The sequence below is a fragment of the Lynx rufus genome, unplaced genomic scaffold (assembly GCF_022079265.1).
Source record: "Lynx rufus isolate CCGP_SWC_20201006 ecotype Redwood Valley unplaced genomic scaffold, mLynRuf1.p SCAF_6, whole genome shotgun sequence".
NCBI lineage: Eukaryota > Metazoa > Chordata > Mammalia > Carnivora > Felidae > Lynx > Lynx rufus.
Window position 1 is genome coordinate 112,002,494 of NW_025814878.1, and position 18,104 is coordinate 112,020,597.

The following is an 18,104-nucleotide window of genomic DNA, read 5'->3' on the forward strand; positions in this document are numbered from 1 at the left end:
TAGGGTAGCCCTGTAGAGAACCCAGTAATAAGCATGATAAATGCTTACATTTTTAAGTTAAGATCCTGTGCTAATCTCTTCACATGATACACACAGAATCTCACTAACGCCTGCAATAACTGAACAAAGTACTCTGTCCCTTTTCCAGATGTGAAATCGAGGCTCCGTGAGATAAGGTTTGCAGGTGTCAAACGTCTCGCTGGAGCTAAGACTTGGACTGTGGTCTGTGAGCTTCTAAAACCTGTTCTGTTTGCCACTGTGATATATTGTTTTTTAAAAACAGGTCACCTGATACGTTCTTGATCCTCTGTTAAGAATATGGCTGTGGGAAAAAGACATTTTCAAAGTTCCGGAAGTACTGCTTTTCAGTGTGTAATCATGCTAAGGAATGTAATCACCACCAAACCCGACTTGTACTGCTCTCTAATTGGGGCCAGCGCTGCATAGGAAGCTGAAGAACTGCATGATGTTTTATTTACATGCCTCATGACATGAATACATGCCTGTGGCAAACGTTTTTGTGTTCATTTTCACCGTTTAACCTTATTGGCCCCACGTAAATCTTACATCAGGGAGAGCCCAGTTCGTAGGGGCATTTTCAGGTGCTTAAAGCAGTGATATTTTTCCTAGCTAAAATACATTTCTTCTCAGCAGGTTTTCTACTAACAAAAGACCATGACTACTGATGAAGGTGCCAAGAACAATGGAGAAAACCCAGCGGCAGCTGTGGCTGAACGCGGAGAGGATATTACCTCTAAAAAAGATAGAGGAGTATTAAAGGTGAGGTTACAAGGTTGAATGACATGTAGGGAAATTTCCTACCTGGAAGGATTATTTATAAAAATGTTTGTGTTTTTGGTCGGAGGTGGAGGTGGATGTTGTTCACTGAGGCTTACTAAGTGCTAAACTCTCATTTCATCTTCACAACTTGAGGTTTATTTTTTTAATTAAAAAATTTTTAGGGGCGCAGTCGGTTAAGCATCCGACTTCAGCCAGGTCACGATCTCGCGGTCCGTGAGTTCGAGCCCCGCGTCAGGCTCTGGGCTGATGGCTCAGAGCCTGGAGCCTGTTTCCGATTCTATGTCTCCCTCTCTCTCTGCCCCTCCCCCGTTCATGCTCTGTCTCTCTCTGTCCCAAAAATAAATAAACGTTGAAAAAAAAATTTAAAAAAAAAAATTTTTTTTAAAGGTTATTTATTTTTGAGAGAGAGAGAGCGAGAGCGCACAAGCTGTGGAGAGGCAGAGAGAGAAAGGGACAGAAGATCTGAAGCAGGATCCACCCTGTCAGCACAGAGCCCGATGGGGGGGGCTGGAACCCACAAACTGCGAAATCATGACCGGAGCCGAGTGAGCACCCAGGCACCCGAGGTTTATTTTTATTCCCAGAGAGATGGTGAAATTGAGGCCCCGGTGGGTGAATTAACCTGCCCAGTATCCTAGATCATAGGAAATACAGATCTGGGGGCCAGATCCAAATGACATAGGACTTAGATAGAGTCCCCCAGTTCTCAGCGTGTATGCATGGGTGGTTATTTTAACGTAATATTTAAGGACGTGAAAGCTAGCTAATGACAATCCAGAAGACTTACTAAAGGAAAAAGAAGGGGCGCCTGGGTGGCGCAGTCGGTTAAGCGTCCGACTTCAGCCAGGTCACGATCTCGCGGTCCGTGAGTTCGAGCCCCGCGTCGGGCTCTGGGCTGATGGCTCAGAGCCTGGAGCCTGTTTCCGATTCTGTGTCTCCCTCTCTCTCTGCCCCTCCCCCGTTCATGCTCTGTCTCTCTCTGTCCCAAAAATAAATAAACGTTGAAAAAAAAAATTTAAAAAAAAAAAAAAAAAGGAAAAAGAAAAGCCAGCTTGCAGGGTTCAAAAGGATTGTTTTTACATACAGATTCTTGTTTGTGCAGTGAAGATATTTTGTGAGGTTTCATCCAAGAATATATCTTACTTCGGAATTAGCTTTCCTCATTAAAACACTACAGGGGACCTGGGTGGCTCAGTCGGTTGAGTGTCCAACTCTTGGTTTCAGCTCAGGTCGTAATCCCAGGGTCGTGGGATTGAGGCCTGTTTTGGGCTCATGCTAAGTGTGGAGCCTGCTTTGTCCTCTTTCTCTCCCTCTGCCCCTCTGCCCTGCTCGCACTCTCTCCCTCTCTAAAATTAAAAATTAAAAGTAAAAACTGTGTATGGTTTTCACCGTGTAATTAGTCATTTCTATGTATAGTGGTTTTTTTTAATGTTTGTTTATTTTTGGGAGAGACAGAGACAGAGACAGAGGACAAGCAGGGGGGAGGGGCAGAGAGCGAGGGAGACACAGAATCCGAAGCAGGCTCCAGGCTCTGAGCTGTCAGCACAGAGCCCGACGCAGGGCTCGAACCCACAAACCGTGAGATCGTGGCCTGAGCTGAAGTCGGACACTCAACCGACTGAGCCACCCAGGTGCCCCTGTGTCTTTTTTTCATTTGTATCTCACAGTGGTCTTGTGAGACGACCAGAGCACCTGTTAATCCTTCCATTTTATTGATGGAAAATGTATATTTGAATTCCATATAAATTAATAAACTGCAGCTGAGAGAAGGTTAAATGCTTTAGGTGTATTAAGTCATGCCTTCTCCTACATTGTTGTTACATGGACAAGTTTTGTATAGTTAATTATTTTTCCCTGAAAGTATGATCTCCCACATTCTAAGTATTATCACTAAGTGAGTTTTAGTATCTCCATGTGTCAGCAGTAGTAAATGAGAATTTTTTAGTTTGTTTTGTCTGATCTTGCTTGTGTGAAAGCTTTTTTTTCTGTGCCTGAATCTTCCGAATGTAGTTGTTTTACCGTTAGCTTGCTACATGCTAAGCCAAATTTTGGAAGACTTTCAACTACAGAAATAAGGGCTTTATGCCATAGATTTGTATCATGCTCTCATTTTTCAGAGGGCTTCTCAGTCTATAACTATATGAATTCCTTATCCCAAACTCCAGGATACTTCTAGAGACAGTAGAAATTGTGCAGGCAGTCTGCAGCATCTCCTCGCTCTATTTAAGTCTTTCTCTTTCATGTTTTCAGTGTACCCACCCATGCAGAGAACATGTTCCTCAACCTGCCTCCAACCCTGTTTTGTTCCAGGGAGTAAATCTGATGAGATTTTTAGGCTTGTAAGACGCATTTTGAGATTGTAAGCCCTTTAAATCATATCACTTATCACTGTCTAGAGCCTTAGGTTTCACCATGGGGCTTTTGGTTAAGATTAAATAGTCTACTAACTGTGCGACATGGGGCGATGTAGTTAACCTCTCTTTGATGAAATTTCCTCACTGTAAAATTGGAACAATACTACTACCTACCTCATAGAGTTACTGGGATTATATAAAGCATTTAGCACAGTGCCTCATCTGTAGTAACCTCGTTTATTCCCTATTACATACATAACTTTTTAAAAGACCAAGGCACGTCTGGGAAGTCAGTGACTAGCTCAGGAAAATAAAATTACACTGTGGAGCTTACATTTTTAAAATGAATCGAGACTAAAATTCATTCCTTAATGCAACTGCTTAAGGCACCTCCTCACATCTTCCCATTTCCTCCTACCCAGAGCCCCTAGCAACTAACATTCTATTCTCTGTTATGAGTTCAGCTTTTTTAGATGTCACATATAAGTGAGATCACACAGTGTCTGTCTTTCTCTGTCACTTAGCATAATGCTCCTAAGATCCATCCATGTTGTCACAAATGGCAAGATTGTGTTCTTTATTGTGGCTGAATTAACATTCCACTGTGTATATATGTGCCACATTTCTCTTGATCCATTCATTTGCGTATGGATCCTTAGATTGTTTCCAGGGTTTAGCTGTTGTAAATATTGCTGCCCTGAACATGGGGTGCATAGATCTTTTTGAGCTAGTGTTCTCGTTTTCTTCAGATAAATACCCAGAAGTAGAATTGCTGGATCGTATCGTAATTCTATTTTTAATTTATTGAGGAAACTTCACACTATTTTCTACAGTGGCAGCACCCATTTACATTCCTGCCACCAGTGCACGAAGGTTCCCTTTTCTCCATATCCTCACCAGCACTTGTTTTTTCTCGTCTTTCTCATCACAGCCATTCTAAAAGGTGAGGTAAAGTCTCGTGGGTTTGATTTACATTTTGGGGATTGTTTTGTTTTTCCATTACTTCCTTTTTAACAAGTGTATAGAAACACAACTGATTTCTGTGTGTTGATTTTGAATCCTCCCACTTCACTGAATTCATTGATTAGTTCTAACAGGTTTTTAGTGGAGTTGCAGTAATGGTTCTCATCTTTATTTTTTTATTTTTTGAGAGAGAGTGGATGAGGGAGGAGAGGGAGAGAGAGAATCTCAAGCAGGTTCCATGTTCCGTGCGGAACCCAACATTGGGCTCAATCTCATGACCCTGAGATCATGGCCTGAGCCAAACAAAGTCAAGAGTCCTACGCTTAGCCGACTGAGCCACCCAGGCTCCTCCGATTCTTTTCCTGTAAACAATGTCTGGACTTTTGAACTAAGAAAGTTGTAGAATAGAAGTTTACCGTGTTTACATGGTGATAAGAGGGCGGGGCTGGTAGGACACAACTTAAAGAACTTAGGAGCAAATGATTGAATTCTTTATATAAAGTTTCAGACTCTTCCCCTAATACGATGTTTCTTGGGCATGAGCTACCATCCTCTGTTACCTAATAAAGATGATTAATTTGGCATAGGTGATTGACAGAATAAATTATACCACCAGACGCCTGGATTTGATTTTCTTTTCCCAGAACTGACCAACTGCATTAGTGGCCTACTCTGCCAAGAACAAAATAAGTATACTGGATTTTATGACAGCTAAATATTTTTCAGCCTGGAGCTTTTTTTTTGGCATTTGCTTTACTAGAAAACAAGTTTTTCAGTATCATATCAAACTATGCAGTGATGCTGGGTTTTTTGCACATTGAATATTCTTCATATAAAAGGAAGTGGAACCTGTTATACTAGGAAGTTGAGCTTTTTGAAAGTAAACCAAACTTGGGGCGCCTGGGTGGCGCAGTCGGTTAAGCGTCCGACATCAGCCAGGTCACGATCTCGTGGTCCGTGAGTTCGAGCCCCGCGTCAGGCTCTGGGCTGATGGCTCAGAGCCTGGAGCCTGTTTCCGATTCTGTGTCTCCCTCTCTCTCTGCCCCTCCCCCGTTCATGCTCTGTCTCTCTCTGTCCCAAAAATAAATAAAAAACGTTGAAAAAAAAATTAAAAAATAAATAAATAAATAAAAAAAAGAAAGTAAACCAAACTAGTGGAATTTAGTCAAAAGGTAATGTTTTTAGCAAAAGAGGGAAGTAAATAAAATCTCACCTTTTGAAACTTGCTTTAGACTTCTTTTTGAAGATTTTTGAAAGGCCACTCATCTTTTTGTTCTGATTCAGTTTATATGTGAACTGGTTCTATGTTTTGAGAGATTTTAGTGTCAAAGCATGAAGCAGGATCTATTGGTTATATTATTACCTTATTTTGAGGGGATAGTGTGCTTGACAGTGAAATTAAATATAGCATTAAAGATTTAGAGTAGTATAGGAAGGTTTCCTAACAGAATTATTGAGAGAACTGGGAGGGAAGCCTTGAGAAAGGACAGGTAATTATTTGCAAATCTGCCTGGGTAATGTAGAATGGATTCTGTGACCTTTTTTATTTGATTAGAATAAAATCAGCTCCTTTTTTTGATGTTTGTCTTTTCCAGATTGTCAAAAGAGTGGGAAATAGTGAGGAAATGCCAATGATTGGAGACAAAGTTTATGTCCATTACAAAGGAAAATTGTCAAATGGAAAGAAATTTGATTCCAGTCATGATAGAAATGAACCGTTTGTCTTTAGTCTTGGCAAAGGTAAGAGGGTGTTTTTTGAGTTGTGTTTTGCTTAGACTTATTGCTATTTATATTATATAGAAGCTGGTCGATCCTGTATAGGAGCTAGTAGATTTTTAGGGGGTCCATAATGTCAAAGTTATTTTCATAATGTTATTAAGATGTTGTCTAGCTTTTTACCGTGTTGACATTCGCACTGATGGTACAAAAGCTACAGTGGTAAAAACTGCTGCTGCCGTTAGCACAGATCTGGGCTACGGCACAAACTATATGAGTAATTGATATTCTTCGATGCCCTCATTCGCTGTTTAAAGAAGAAAAAGGAGGGAAGCCCATGTCACTTAATGTCCTTGATAACAGTGTAAAAAATACCAATCGTATTAAATCCTAATCCTCGGCTTTGGCATTGTTCTGCTGTTTTGTGACAGACAGGGAGGCACACAGGGCACACTTCTGTACCCGAGGACAGTGGTTGTCTCCTGGGAAAGCACTTGTGCACTTAACCTGAGTGAAGAACTGAATGAGGTGCATTTTTCCAGAAAACACCATTTTTATTAGAAAGGGCAAACTGGGGGCGCCTGGGTGGCTCGGTCGGTTAAGCGTCTGACTTCGGCTCAAGTCATGATCTTGTTCTCCGTGAGTTCGAGCTCCGCGTCGGGCTCTGTGCTGACAGCTCAGAGCCTGGAGCCTGCTTCTGGATTCTGTGTCGCCCTCTCTCTCTGACCCTCCCCTGTTCATGCTCTGTCTCTCTGTGTCTCAAAAATAAATAAATGTTAAAAAAAAAAAAAGAAAGAAAAAAAAAGAAAAAAAAGGGCAAACCGTTATTGTTCGGATTTGATTATTCAGTATTTGGCAGATAACTTTCTTAAAAATGAATGAAACGAGCCTGTCACTTCCAGGAAAACAGCTGACAGTATTTGTAACCATTGAGTTTTCAAATGAAAATTCTAGTTCTGGGAAATTTGTATCTGCCACGGTGAGCTTGACAGCTTCCCAGAACTTAAAAGACTTCTGATGAGATCGATGGATGTTCAGGAATGTGGTTTTTAAAATATCATCCAGTGAAATGTGTTAACGTGTGGAAGATCTGTGTAACTCAGTGAACGAATATTTTCCCAATACAAGATGTTACAAAATCATGTGTGACTAAAAAGATCCATTCATTTTGCAGGCTAGATCAGTGGATTTTAGTGTAACATAATATTAACGAAAAGTTCCTTGATCTGCTTTCAGATTCTCCATTGCAACTAACTTTTATGAAACTGCCACTTCTCCAGCTTGCATGTCCTCTCAGATGATTATATTCATAATTATCTGAAAAGGCTGTTAAAGTAGTCCTACCTTTTCCACCTATCTATCTTTTGGGTTTGGATTTTTTCTGTAGATTTAAACTCAGATTGCAACAGATGAATGCAGAAGTAGGTATGAGAATTTGGTTGTCTTCTGTCAAGTCAGACACGTTTTACACTTGTTAAACTGCAAAACAATGCTGTCCTCACTAATTTTTTACAAATATAGTTGCTTTTCATAAAAAATTTTTTTGTTTTAACATATATGAGGCTGTTACTATTTTTCAATAGTAAATGTACTATTTTTGAATTGGTAAGTAACTATTTAATTTTTAATGTGGTAGATATCAGGAGATAGATAAACAAGTTCTTTGGGGTCTTCAATTTTTAAGATTAAAGGGGTCCTGAGGAAAAAGGTTGAGAAGCACTATTTTCAGGTCTTAAGTGTTATTTTTACTAATTCATTTTCAAATGCTTTTGCGTGTCTTTAGTTAATTTAGTAATTTAGTAATTTAATTTAGTTTCTTTAATCTTGTGAGAATAATAGCCCATACATGAAACTAGACTTTGTGGACCATGTGGCTTGTTGAAAGTTAGTGGCTGAGTTACCACTGTTTTTAATCCTTATCTGCTACAGATAGAACAGATCTCTAGTTCGTTCCCAGATTAAGTGTGGGAGAAAAGGATTGCCCCCCCCCCCCCCGCACTGGTCTACCACCATGGCTCAGTGTTGACTATAACCCCTTTCATTTTTTACTGTACCACCTGAAATGATTTGTTAACCAGGCATGGTCTGGGAAAGAAAAGAGCCAGTGAGGAACTGCAGACTTAAACTCTTTCTGCCTCTCTTGTACCCTGCCTTTCCTGGTACTCACAGGCCTGTGTCCTGGTGACTCCTGCTTCTTGTCCGGCTGTACCCTTCCCGGGCTCTGGTGCAGCCTGTGCCACTGCTCCCTTCTCCTTTGGGTCTTCAGTGAGTTGGTGGCTCGTGTGAGATTAATCTTGTGTTTCAGTACGATGGCAATCAAATACAGATTCTTTTTGTCGAGAAAGCGGGTAATGATTGACAGTTAAATTAGAATTTTTTTCTTTTTTGTTGATTCAGAGATGTGAACCTCCAGGGCCACCAGCATGGCTGTGGCATCAGCATTTAATTTAGATGACCTCAGAGTAAATGGCCTCATCAGACATCTGTGTTTCCACTGCTCCCCCTGCCCCCTTCAAACTCTTACTCTACCCTTTGAATTTCTGTCCTAAAGAAGTTGATGGATTTAAGCCAACAAGTCTCTTCAGCAGCTATCTTTGCGAGTAGACTTGCTAAGAATTGCTAAGAACTGGGGGGAAAAAAAAGAATTGCTAAGAACTTACGCTGCTGTCTTTTCTACCTGCATTTTCTTAATAAACTACCCTATGCTGAATGAGTCTTTTATGTTTCCTAGAATTTTGAGCAGAGATAAAAGAGGCAGCTTTCAGTTGACTTGGTACCTATGACACACCTGTCTAGAGACAGTGTGGTCTCTTGGGGAGAGCATCCACCTGGGTGTTAGGAAGCCAGAGTTCCTATCTTCACTCTTTCCTGTGTTATGTTAACATGAGTAAGCCACCTAACCTTCCCTGCTCCTCTAAAAAGGAGGTGCATCTGTAGAAAAGCATTAAGATTAATTCTGGCTATGATTTCATTCTTGTACCTTCTGTAAAGATTACAGGAATGAAAACCATAAAAGACTAAGATAAAGCAAGAAACATTGGCAGGCAGTTTATAATTTTTTGTGGGTTTTTTTTTAAATGTTTATTTTTGAAAGAGAGAGCACACAGGGGAGGGGCAGAGAGAGAGGGAGACACAGAATCTGAAGCAGGCTTCAGGCTCTGAGCTGTCAGCACAGAGCCTGATGCAGGGCTCGAACCCACAAACCGTGAGATCATGACCTGAGCCAAAATCGGATGCTTAACCAACTGAGCCACCAAGATGCCCCTGCCTTGCCTTTTCATTTTAATTGGTCTTTAAAGGAACAATTTTAATTTTGATGAAGTCTACTTTGCTAATTTTTTTTATGGCTTACCTATTATGATTGACCATTTTTGTTTTCATTTGGTTTGGGTTTTTTGTTTACATATGAGGACACTACAGAGAGAAGAAGTAAGCCATTAGCCCATGGTTATACAATAAAGTGGTAGGGCCAGGATTCAAACACAAGCAATTTCTTTCAAGGTGTATGTATCTTAAGGTTTAAAACTAGCTTAAACTAGGTACAAAAACGAAATAGGTCCTCATCCAGCAGAATTTACTGAGTGCCTGCTGTACACCAGACAGACACTTTTCTTACAGGAATGCTGTAGTTACAGAGGTTTATCAAAAGCAAAGTTTCTGCGGGCACCTGGGTGGCTTAATCAGTTAAGTGTCTGACTCTTAGTTTCTGCTCAGGTCATGATGTCGTGGTTCATGGGTTTGAGCTCCGTGTTGGGCTCTGCGCTCACAGTGTGGAGACTGCTTGGGATCCTGTGTATCCCTCTCCCTTTGCCCCTCCCAGCTCGTGCTCTTTCTCTCCCTCCCTCCCTCCCTCCCTTTCTCTCTCTCTCTCTCTCTCTCTCTCAAAATAAATAAATAAAATTTTTTAAAAAGCAAAATTTTTGCTATTACCTGCTTGATGTTATGGGTTGAATTCCTATTTTGAAAGTTTGTTGTTTTTTTTTAAATTGAAGTATGTTTTTTTCATGCACTTTAAGTCTTGACAACATCTTACAACTGGTAAAGCACTACTAGTAATGGGTAACCGTGTAGCCAACTTCCTGTGGGTTGTTTGTGGCTTAACCATGTGCTCCCTTTAAATTTCTGTTGATGCTTTTGCTCCCACTTAAATATATCCTTAACATCTGGGTTTTTGTTTGTTTGTTTTACATGCAGTTTAGGAGTATTCAGGATTGCTTTTAGGCCAAAATATTTAATTTTTCTAACCTTCTCCAAAAGTGTGAGCCAGAAAGACAGCAAACTTTGAGAAAGTACGTTCTTTGGCTTTACCTGGTGCTTTGCAGTAGAGGAAGAATGCTGTTGATTTCCATTGCTCTGTTAATGGATACTGGGGAGAAGCCTGTTGGGGCAGGGTGAGACTAAACCGTGGGAAGCTAACAAATTTCTAACTCCATTTATATAAAATTATAGCATGGACCCTGTTGTTTAATTGAGTATAATGTTATGGTATTATAGTTTATAATTCTTTAGGAAATAGAAAATAATCAAGACCTGACTCCTGCCTTCAAGTATCTAACAGTTTAGCCTGGCAGAGTTGATGTTAATCCTTAATGAGGCTGTCCCAGGTCAGATTATGCTACCATTCCTATTTTCCCTCTCTTTTTAAAAAAATTATAAAGCCATGAGAATGGGAAGATATTCTCCTGTGATCAGTTTTCTTAGTAATCAGAGAACTGCCAAAAATGAATGTAACAGAAGGCATGATCACCTTAGAAGAATCTTAAAATGTAAATTTATTTGTTCAATTCATAATCAAGATACTTTTGGTAAGAGTAGAGAGGATTATCAGAGCCCTTTTGTAAGACATTCTGAAATAGAACCAAAACAATTCATAAGAGGAAAAAGTAAACAGGAAAAGCTAATTTGCTTTATCTAGTATAAAAAGAAGAAAAACATTGTCCATATATTTTTTTTTATTTTTTAACGTTTATTCATTTTTGAGAGACAGAGAAGTGTGAGTGGGGGAGGGATGAGAGGGGGAGGCACAGAATCCAAAGCAGGATCCAGGTTCTGAGCTGTCAGCACAGAGCCTGATGTGGGGCTTGAACTCAAGAACCACGAGATCATGACCTGAGCCAAAGTCGGACACTTAACCGACTGAGCCACTCAGGTGCCCCAACGTTGTCCATTTTATAATGATATGCAATTTTCTTTTTTTTTAATAGAAAATATTAGCAAAATACTCATAGAATTAAAATAGCAGAAATTTGTACTAAGTCCTGGAAATCCTTCAATGAAGGTAAAGCAGGAATAAATCAGATGTGTGTTTTTAATTATCTGAAACTTATTAGTGATTATGCTTATATTTAAGAGAGTATCAACTCTTCTGTTTTGAATGGAAACCCTTCTACGGCAAAATTATTTTATCTTTTTTGTCCTCTATTCCCACATTAAAAAGTATTTTTCTATATAATACATCTTTCATCCTGTAGAATTTTAAATATGTTCATATTTCAAATGCATACCTACATTTAAAAGTTATATAGTGAATAATTTTCATCTAGGGTGCCAAGACTAGTTAATAGAGAAAGAACAGTATTTTCAGTGGGGTGTCTGGGTGGGGTGGTTCAGTCAGTTAAGCGTCCGATTCTGGGTGTTGGCTTAGGTCATGATCTCACAGTTCAGGCTCTGCGCTGACGGTGTGGAGCCTGCTTGGGATTCTCTGTCTCCCTCTCTCTGCCCCTCTCCCCCTCTCACTCTCTCACTCTCTCAAAATGAATAAACATTAAAAAAATTATAAAAAACAAAACAGTCTTTTTGACAAATGATGGTGGGAAAGCTGGATATTCACATGCAACATAGTGAAGGTTGTAGCCTTTATACCATATACACAGATTAACTAAAAAATGCATCAAAGGTCTAAACATGAGACCTAAAACTATATTTTCTTAGAAGAAAACATAGAGGAAAAGCTTTGACATTGTATTTGACAATGATTTTTTAGATAGGACACCAAAAGCAACAGGCAACAAGAGTAAAAAATATATAACTTGGACTACATCAAAATTAAAAGCTGTGCATCAAAGGATACAATGACAGAGTGAAAAGGCAGCCTATGGAATGGGAGACTGTTTGCAAATATCTGATCCCTTGTCATTATAATGAACTCCTATAATTCATCAACAATGAAAAACCACAAATAAACTGATTATAAAATAGGCAATGAAAGACATTTCTCCGTGTGTGTGTGTGTGTGTGTGTGTGTGTGTGTGTGTATACATATATAAATGGCCTGACTAGCATATGAGAAGATGCTCAACATCACTAATAATTAGGGAAATACAGATCAAAACTGCACTGAGATACCACCTCATACCCATCAGGGTGGCTACTATCAAAAAAAGGTGGGAGAGGAAACAGCATGTGGCAAGGCTGTGGAGAAACTGAAAACCTTTGTATGCTGTTGGTAGGAATGTAGAATGGTGCAGCCACAATGGAAAACAGTATGGCATTTCCTCAAAAAATTAAGAATAGAACTACCCCACGACCCAGCAATTTTACTTCTGAGTATGTTCGCAGAAGAACTGAGAGCAGTGTCTCAAAGAGATATATTTGTACACTCCTATTTGTTAACAGCATTATTCATTATAGCCAAAAGATGGAAGCAGCCCAAGTGTTTATCTCTAGATGAATGGATAAATAAATTCGTGTATACATACAGTGGAATATTATTCAGCCTTAAAAAAGAGGGAAATCTGACACATGTGACAACACTGATGGAACTTGAGGATACACTAAGTGAAGTGAACTAGTCATGAAAAGACAAATACTGGGGCGCCTGGGTGGCGCAGTCGGTTAAGCGTCCGACTTCAGCCAGGTCACGATCTCGCGGTCCGTGAGTTCGAGCCCCGCGTCAGGCTCTGGGCTGATGGCTCGGAGCCTGGAGCCTGTTTCCGATTCTGTGTCTCCCTCTCTCTCTGCCCCTCCCCCGTTCATGCTCTGTCTCTCTCTGTCCCAAAAATAAATAAACATTGAAAAAAAATTTTTTAAAAAAAAAGAAAAGACAAATACTATATGGGGCACCTGGCTGGCTCTGTTGGTAGAGCATGTGACTCTTGATCTTATGGGTTGTAAGTTCGAGCACCACGTTGAGTGTAGAGATAACTGAAAAATAATAGCTTTTGAAAAACAAGACATACATAATTCCCCTGACATCTAGGTGAATCTAGAATAATCAAATTCACAGAAACGGAGTCAAATGAAATTCTTGCCACAGGCTTGGGGTAGAAAGAAATGGGAAGTTGTTTAATGGGTAGAGTTTTAGCATTGCAAGATGAAAAGGTTTTAGTCTGGTTGCACAACAGTGTGAATATATGTAACAGTATTGATCTGTACACTTAAAAATGGTTGTGATGGCATATTTTATGTTACGTGTATTTTGCCACAATTTTTTTTTTAAGTTTATTTTGTGGGAGGGAGAGAGGAAGAGAAAGAGAAAGCAAGGGATGGGCAGAGAGAGAGAATTCCTAGGCTCTGCACTGTCAGCTTTGAGCCTGGTGCCGTGCTCAGACCCATGAACCGTGAGATCATGATGTGACCCAAACTCGGATGCTTAACTGACTGAGTCACCCAGGCGCCCCTGTATTTTACCACAATGTTATAAAATGTTTTAAATCAATAAAGAGAAAAATTAGAATATTCTAAAGTGGTCACTATAGTCTTTATTGTAAATGAAAGTATTCATGATTAAATCAAAATGTATTTTAAAATGTGTTATCTGATTTTTTATTTTATAAATTTATTTATTTTCCAGTATAATTAACATACAGTGTTGTGGTGCCTGGGTGGCTCAGTCGGTTAAGGCTCCAGCTTCGGCTCAGGTCATGATCTCATGGTTCATGGGTTTGAGCCCCGAGTTGGGTTCTGTGCTGACAGCTCAGAGCCTGGAGCCTGCTTTGGATTATGTGTCTCCCTCTCTCTCTGCCCTCCCCTGCTCGTGCTTTGTCTCTCTCTGTCTCTCAAAAAAAAAACAAAAACAAAACATTAAAAAAATTTTGTAATTAACATACAGTGTTACATTAGTTTCAGGTGTACAATAAACAGTTCTGTACATTACTCAGTGCTCATCAAGATAAGTGTACTCTTTGATCCCCTTCACCTGTTTGCCCATAGCCTGCCCACCTCCCCTCTGGTAACTGTTCTCTGTATTCAAAAGTCTGGGTTTATTTGTCTTTTATTTCTTTGTTCATTTGTTTCCACATACGAGTGAAATCATATGGTATTTGTCTTTCTCTGACTTATTTCACTTAGCATTATACCCTCTAAATCCACCCATATTGTTACAGATGGCAAGATTTCATTCTTTTTTATACCTAAATAATATTCCATTGTGTATATAAACTACATCTTTATCCATTCATCTATCTACGGACACTTGGGTTACTTTGTTAAATTTTGTTAATATGATTTTTAAAATTTTTTTTAAAGTTTATTTATTTTTGAGACAGAGCGAGACAGAGCATGAACAGGGGAGGGTCAGAGAGAAGGGGAGACACAGAATCCGAAGCAGGCTCCAGGCTCTGAGCTGTTGGCACAGAGCCTGACACGGGGCTCGAACTCCCAGACCGTGAGATCATGACCTGAGCCGAAGTCGGATGCTTAACTGACTGAGCCACCCAGGCGCCCCTATGATTTTTTTAATAGACTTTTTTTTTTTTTTTTTTTTTAAGAGAGAGAGACAGAGCATGAATGGGGGAGGGAGAGGGGGAGAGGAACAGATTCCAAAGCAGGGTCCATGCTCTGAGCTGTCAGCACAGAGCCTGACGTGGGTCTCGAACTCACAAACCATGCAATCATAACCTGAGTTGAAGTTGGACATTTAATTGACTGAGCCACCCAGGCGCCCCAGTAGAATTGACTTTTTTTTTTTTATATTTATTTATTTTTGGGACAGAGAGAGACAGAGCATGAACGGGGGAGGGGCAGAGAGAGAGGGAGACACAGAATCGGAAACAGGCTCCAGGCTCCGAGCCATCAGCCCAGAGCCTGACGCGGGGCTCGAACTCACGGACCGCGAGATCGTGACCTGAGCCGAAGTCGGACGCTTAACCGACTGCGCCACCCAGGCGCCCCTAGAATTGACTTTTAAAGCACTTTTAGGTTCACAGTAAAACTGAGCAGAAGGTACAGAGTTCTCATGTATCTCCCATCCCTACACAGGCATAGCTTCCCCCTTAACAACACCCTCCACCAGAGTGATCCACTTGTTAGGATTGATGAACCTACATTGAACCTATAAAATTTTATGTCTTAAAATGTATTCTTCGATTACACTTTGCAGAAGCAAGAAAAAAGTACAGTTTATTGCTTTGATACTAGTCTTCTTGTATACTTTTAAGTTTTTCAATTGCCTGTGGTTACATATGTAGAGAGAGCCTTTAAACTTAGGGGTAGCTATGCTATAGATTTGTTTATATATATGTTTTTATTTCAGTTATTGTTACAAATGAAATAGGACTCCTGAAATTGATAAATTATATTTGAGCTAGTAAAATTGGAAGTCCAGATCAAGTGTGAGAACAAATTATATATTCTTGGTACATGATGCCTATAATTATGATCCTAAAGATCAAGAAGAATCTGTAAAATGTTTATGCTTTGACCCCGTAATTCTGCTTCTACAAATTGAACCTAAGAAAGTATGGTAGAAGCTTGCTTAACCAACCCCGGATTGATGATGCTCCCCGTTCTGTTTGTAAAGATGTTGAGCAATACTGCTGGTTTCCTGTTCTGTGGTGTGGTCCTACACTGTGCTTCAGCCAATTGAGTGTGCCTTGTCAATGCCCTCCAGCCATAGACCACTAGGAACATAGCTGTCATTGAACAAGCCGGGTTGATTACTCATTGTAGAGGTAAAATGCACGTGAGAGACTGTGTGGTGTTTCAGTAAGAGTGTTCAAAGGGATTTATTTTAGGATTTAGGCTTTTGTATTGGGTGATTTGGGGAAGGGATTAAGGAAGAGCTCCTTTGCTCTGGATTGGATATTGCTAGGATGTGGGGTGATTCTTTGGGGATCTTAACAAATCTTATCTAGGAGGAAGGCCAAATAGACAAGAGACTAAAGCCCTACCTGCTGGAGAAGCAGCAGTCACTCCTGGCTGCCAGGAGAGGGGGATATTTGGTATTTTGTAGGTTGCACAATGACCTTATTTTTTGTCCAAAATTTTGAAGTGTTTTTGTTTTGTCTCACTTTTTCATGGTCTCAGAGTGACCTTGTCTGATGTTGGTATTTAGTGAGATTGTTTGTGTGCACCGGGAGAATAGCATGGCCTAGGTTCCCCCAGGCCAGCTTCAGACATCAGTAAGGCCTAGCTATCAGTGTCCAGCAGTTTCTGGATGTTAGGGCCTGCATTTTTCTCCCTCAGACTGTTACTAAGAATCACTTGAAACCTGTTTATAGCCATTGTACTTTTTGTAATTATATAATTTAATTAATATATAAAACACTTAAATTAGTGTAGAAAGAAAGAGGAATTATTTCTGTGAAAACTTGGACATTTTTGGAAAGCCTTACTAAGGTAAATTGCTAAAAGCATTTTGCAAATTGTTGTTGAATTAGGGATGGGTAAAAGGCAAAAACAAGCCCTTCAGAACACATTTTACCAGAAGAATTCTATGTACTGATTGCTTTACAAGTATCTTCTGGTTCTCAGTCCACTTTAAAGAAACCCACATTGTAAATTGCAAATGATTTACTCATTCATTGAGGGAGCAGGGGAGGGGCAGAGAGCGAGAATCCCAAACAACATTTTAAATTAACCTCCCAACTATATAGCTCTGATTATCAGGTAAGAGGCTTTTATTATACAGAAAAAGTTACGTAAAGATGTAGGTGCAAAATTGTTCATCAGAACTTTTTTTTAAAATTTATGTCTAAGTTAGTTAGCATATAGTGCAACAATGATTTCAGGAGTAGATTCCTTAATGCCCCTTACCCATTTAGCCCATCCTCCCTCCCACAACCCCTCTAGTAACCCTCTGTTTGTTCTCCATATTTAAGAGTCTCTTATGTTTTTGTCCCCCTCCCTGTTTTTATATTATTTTTGCTTCCCTTCCCTTATGTTCATCTGTTTTGTATCTTAAAGTCCTCACATGAGTGAAGTCATATGATATTTGTCTTTCTCCAACTAATTTTGCTTAGAATAATACCCTCTAGTTCCATCCACGTAGTTGCAAATGGCAAGATTTCATTCTTTCTGATTGCCAAGTGTGTGTGTGTGTGTGTGTGTGTGTGTGTGTGTGTACACACACACATATATATATACACACCACATCTTCTTTATCCATTCATCCATCAGTTCATCAGAACTTTATAAAAGTCAGAAGAATAAAGGAAGAACCTAAATGTTTATTAATGTAATTGAGATTATAATCAGATTATAAATGCAAACCAAGTGAACATATAATTGGAAAGAAATGAACCAGGAAATTGACAGTTTACCCCAGATGCTGGAATTTCAGAGGTTTTTTTATTTTACTCTTTATGCTTTTCTATAATTTCTAGGTGTTCTATAATAAGTATGTATTGTTACTTTTTGTTTTTTTAATCGGGGGGAAGATACTTTTTTTTTTTTAAGTTTGTATTTAAATCCCAGTTAGTTAACATGCAGTGTAATATTAGTTTCAAGTGTACAATTTAGTGAGTCAACACTTCATACATCACCCGGTAGTCATCACAACAGGGGGAAGTACTTTTTAAGAAGAGTCCCTGGGGGCACCTGGGTCGTTCAGTGGGTTGAGCATCTGATTTGTGACTGGCTCAGGTCACGGTCTCACAGTTCGTGAGTTCTAGCCCTGTGTCGGGCTCGCACTGACAGTGTGAAACCTGCTTAAGACTCTTTTCTCTCTCCCTCTCTCTCTGCCCCTTTCCTGTTCACACCTACATTCGTGCTCTCTTTCTCTCTCAAAATAAACAAATAAATTAAAAAAAAAAAAAGAAAGTCCCTGGATTGACTATTTTAGAAACATATACCTGTGTTCATACCAGTCTGGCTCTTTGCTAATGTGTTTTCATTCAGTATTAGGAATTCGATGTAAGAGAAGCTTTATGTTCTAAATGAGAAGAAAAGCAAAGGCACAGGCATGAATTTTTGAGGTCAAGGCTCCTATAGATTTAATCCACAGGCTAATGTTTCCAACTTCTAGGCATAGAGTAGATCTTATCAATGAATTGGGCTTTTGTTGATTGCTCTAACCCTCATCCAAAAGCAAAAAGCCCCTTGTTTATACTC

The 18,104-nt window shown here is 39.6% G+C and overlaps 1 protein-coding gene across 7 annotated transcripts in view; it reads left to right on the forward strand.

Moving 5' to 3' along the window:
• Positions 1 to 18,104, forward strand: part of FKBP5 (FKBP prolyl isomerase 5) — a 120,785-nt gene that overhangs the window by 59,720 nt on the left and 42,961 nt on the right. For 6 of the 7 annotated variants that reach the window (XR_006966179.1, XR_006966180.1, XM_047102206.1 and 3 more), the window contains 2 exons: positions 655 to 780; positions 5,714 to 5,858. Coding sequence is in view for 5 of the 7 variants with exons in the window: in XM_047102206.1 (XP_046958162.1) it covers positions 676 to 780; positions 5,714 to 5,858 (250 nt within the window). In the remaining 2 variants the exon portion in view is untranslated. Of the gene's footprint in view, positions 1 to 651; positions 781 to 5,713; positions 5,859 to 18,104 lie in introns of all 7 variants that reach the window. The other variant, XM_047102205.1, reaches the window with a different exon arrangement.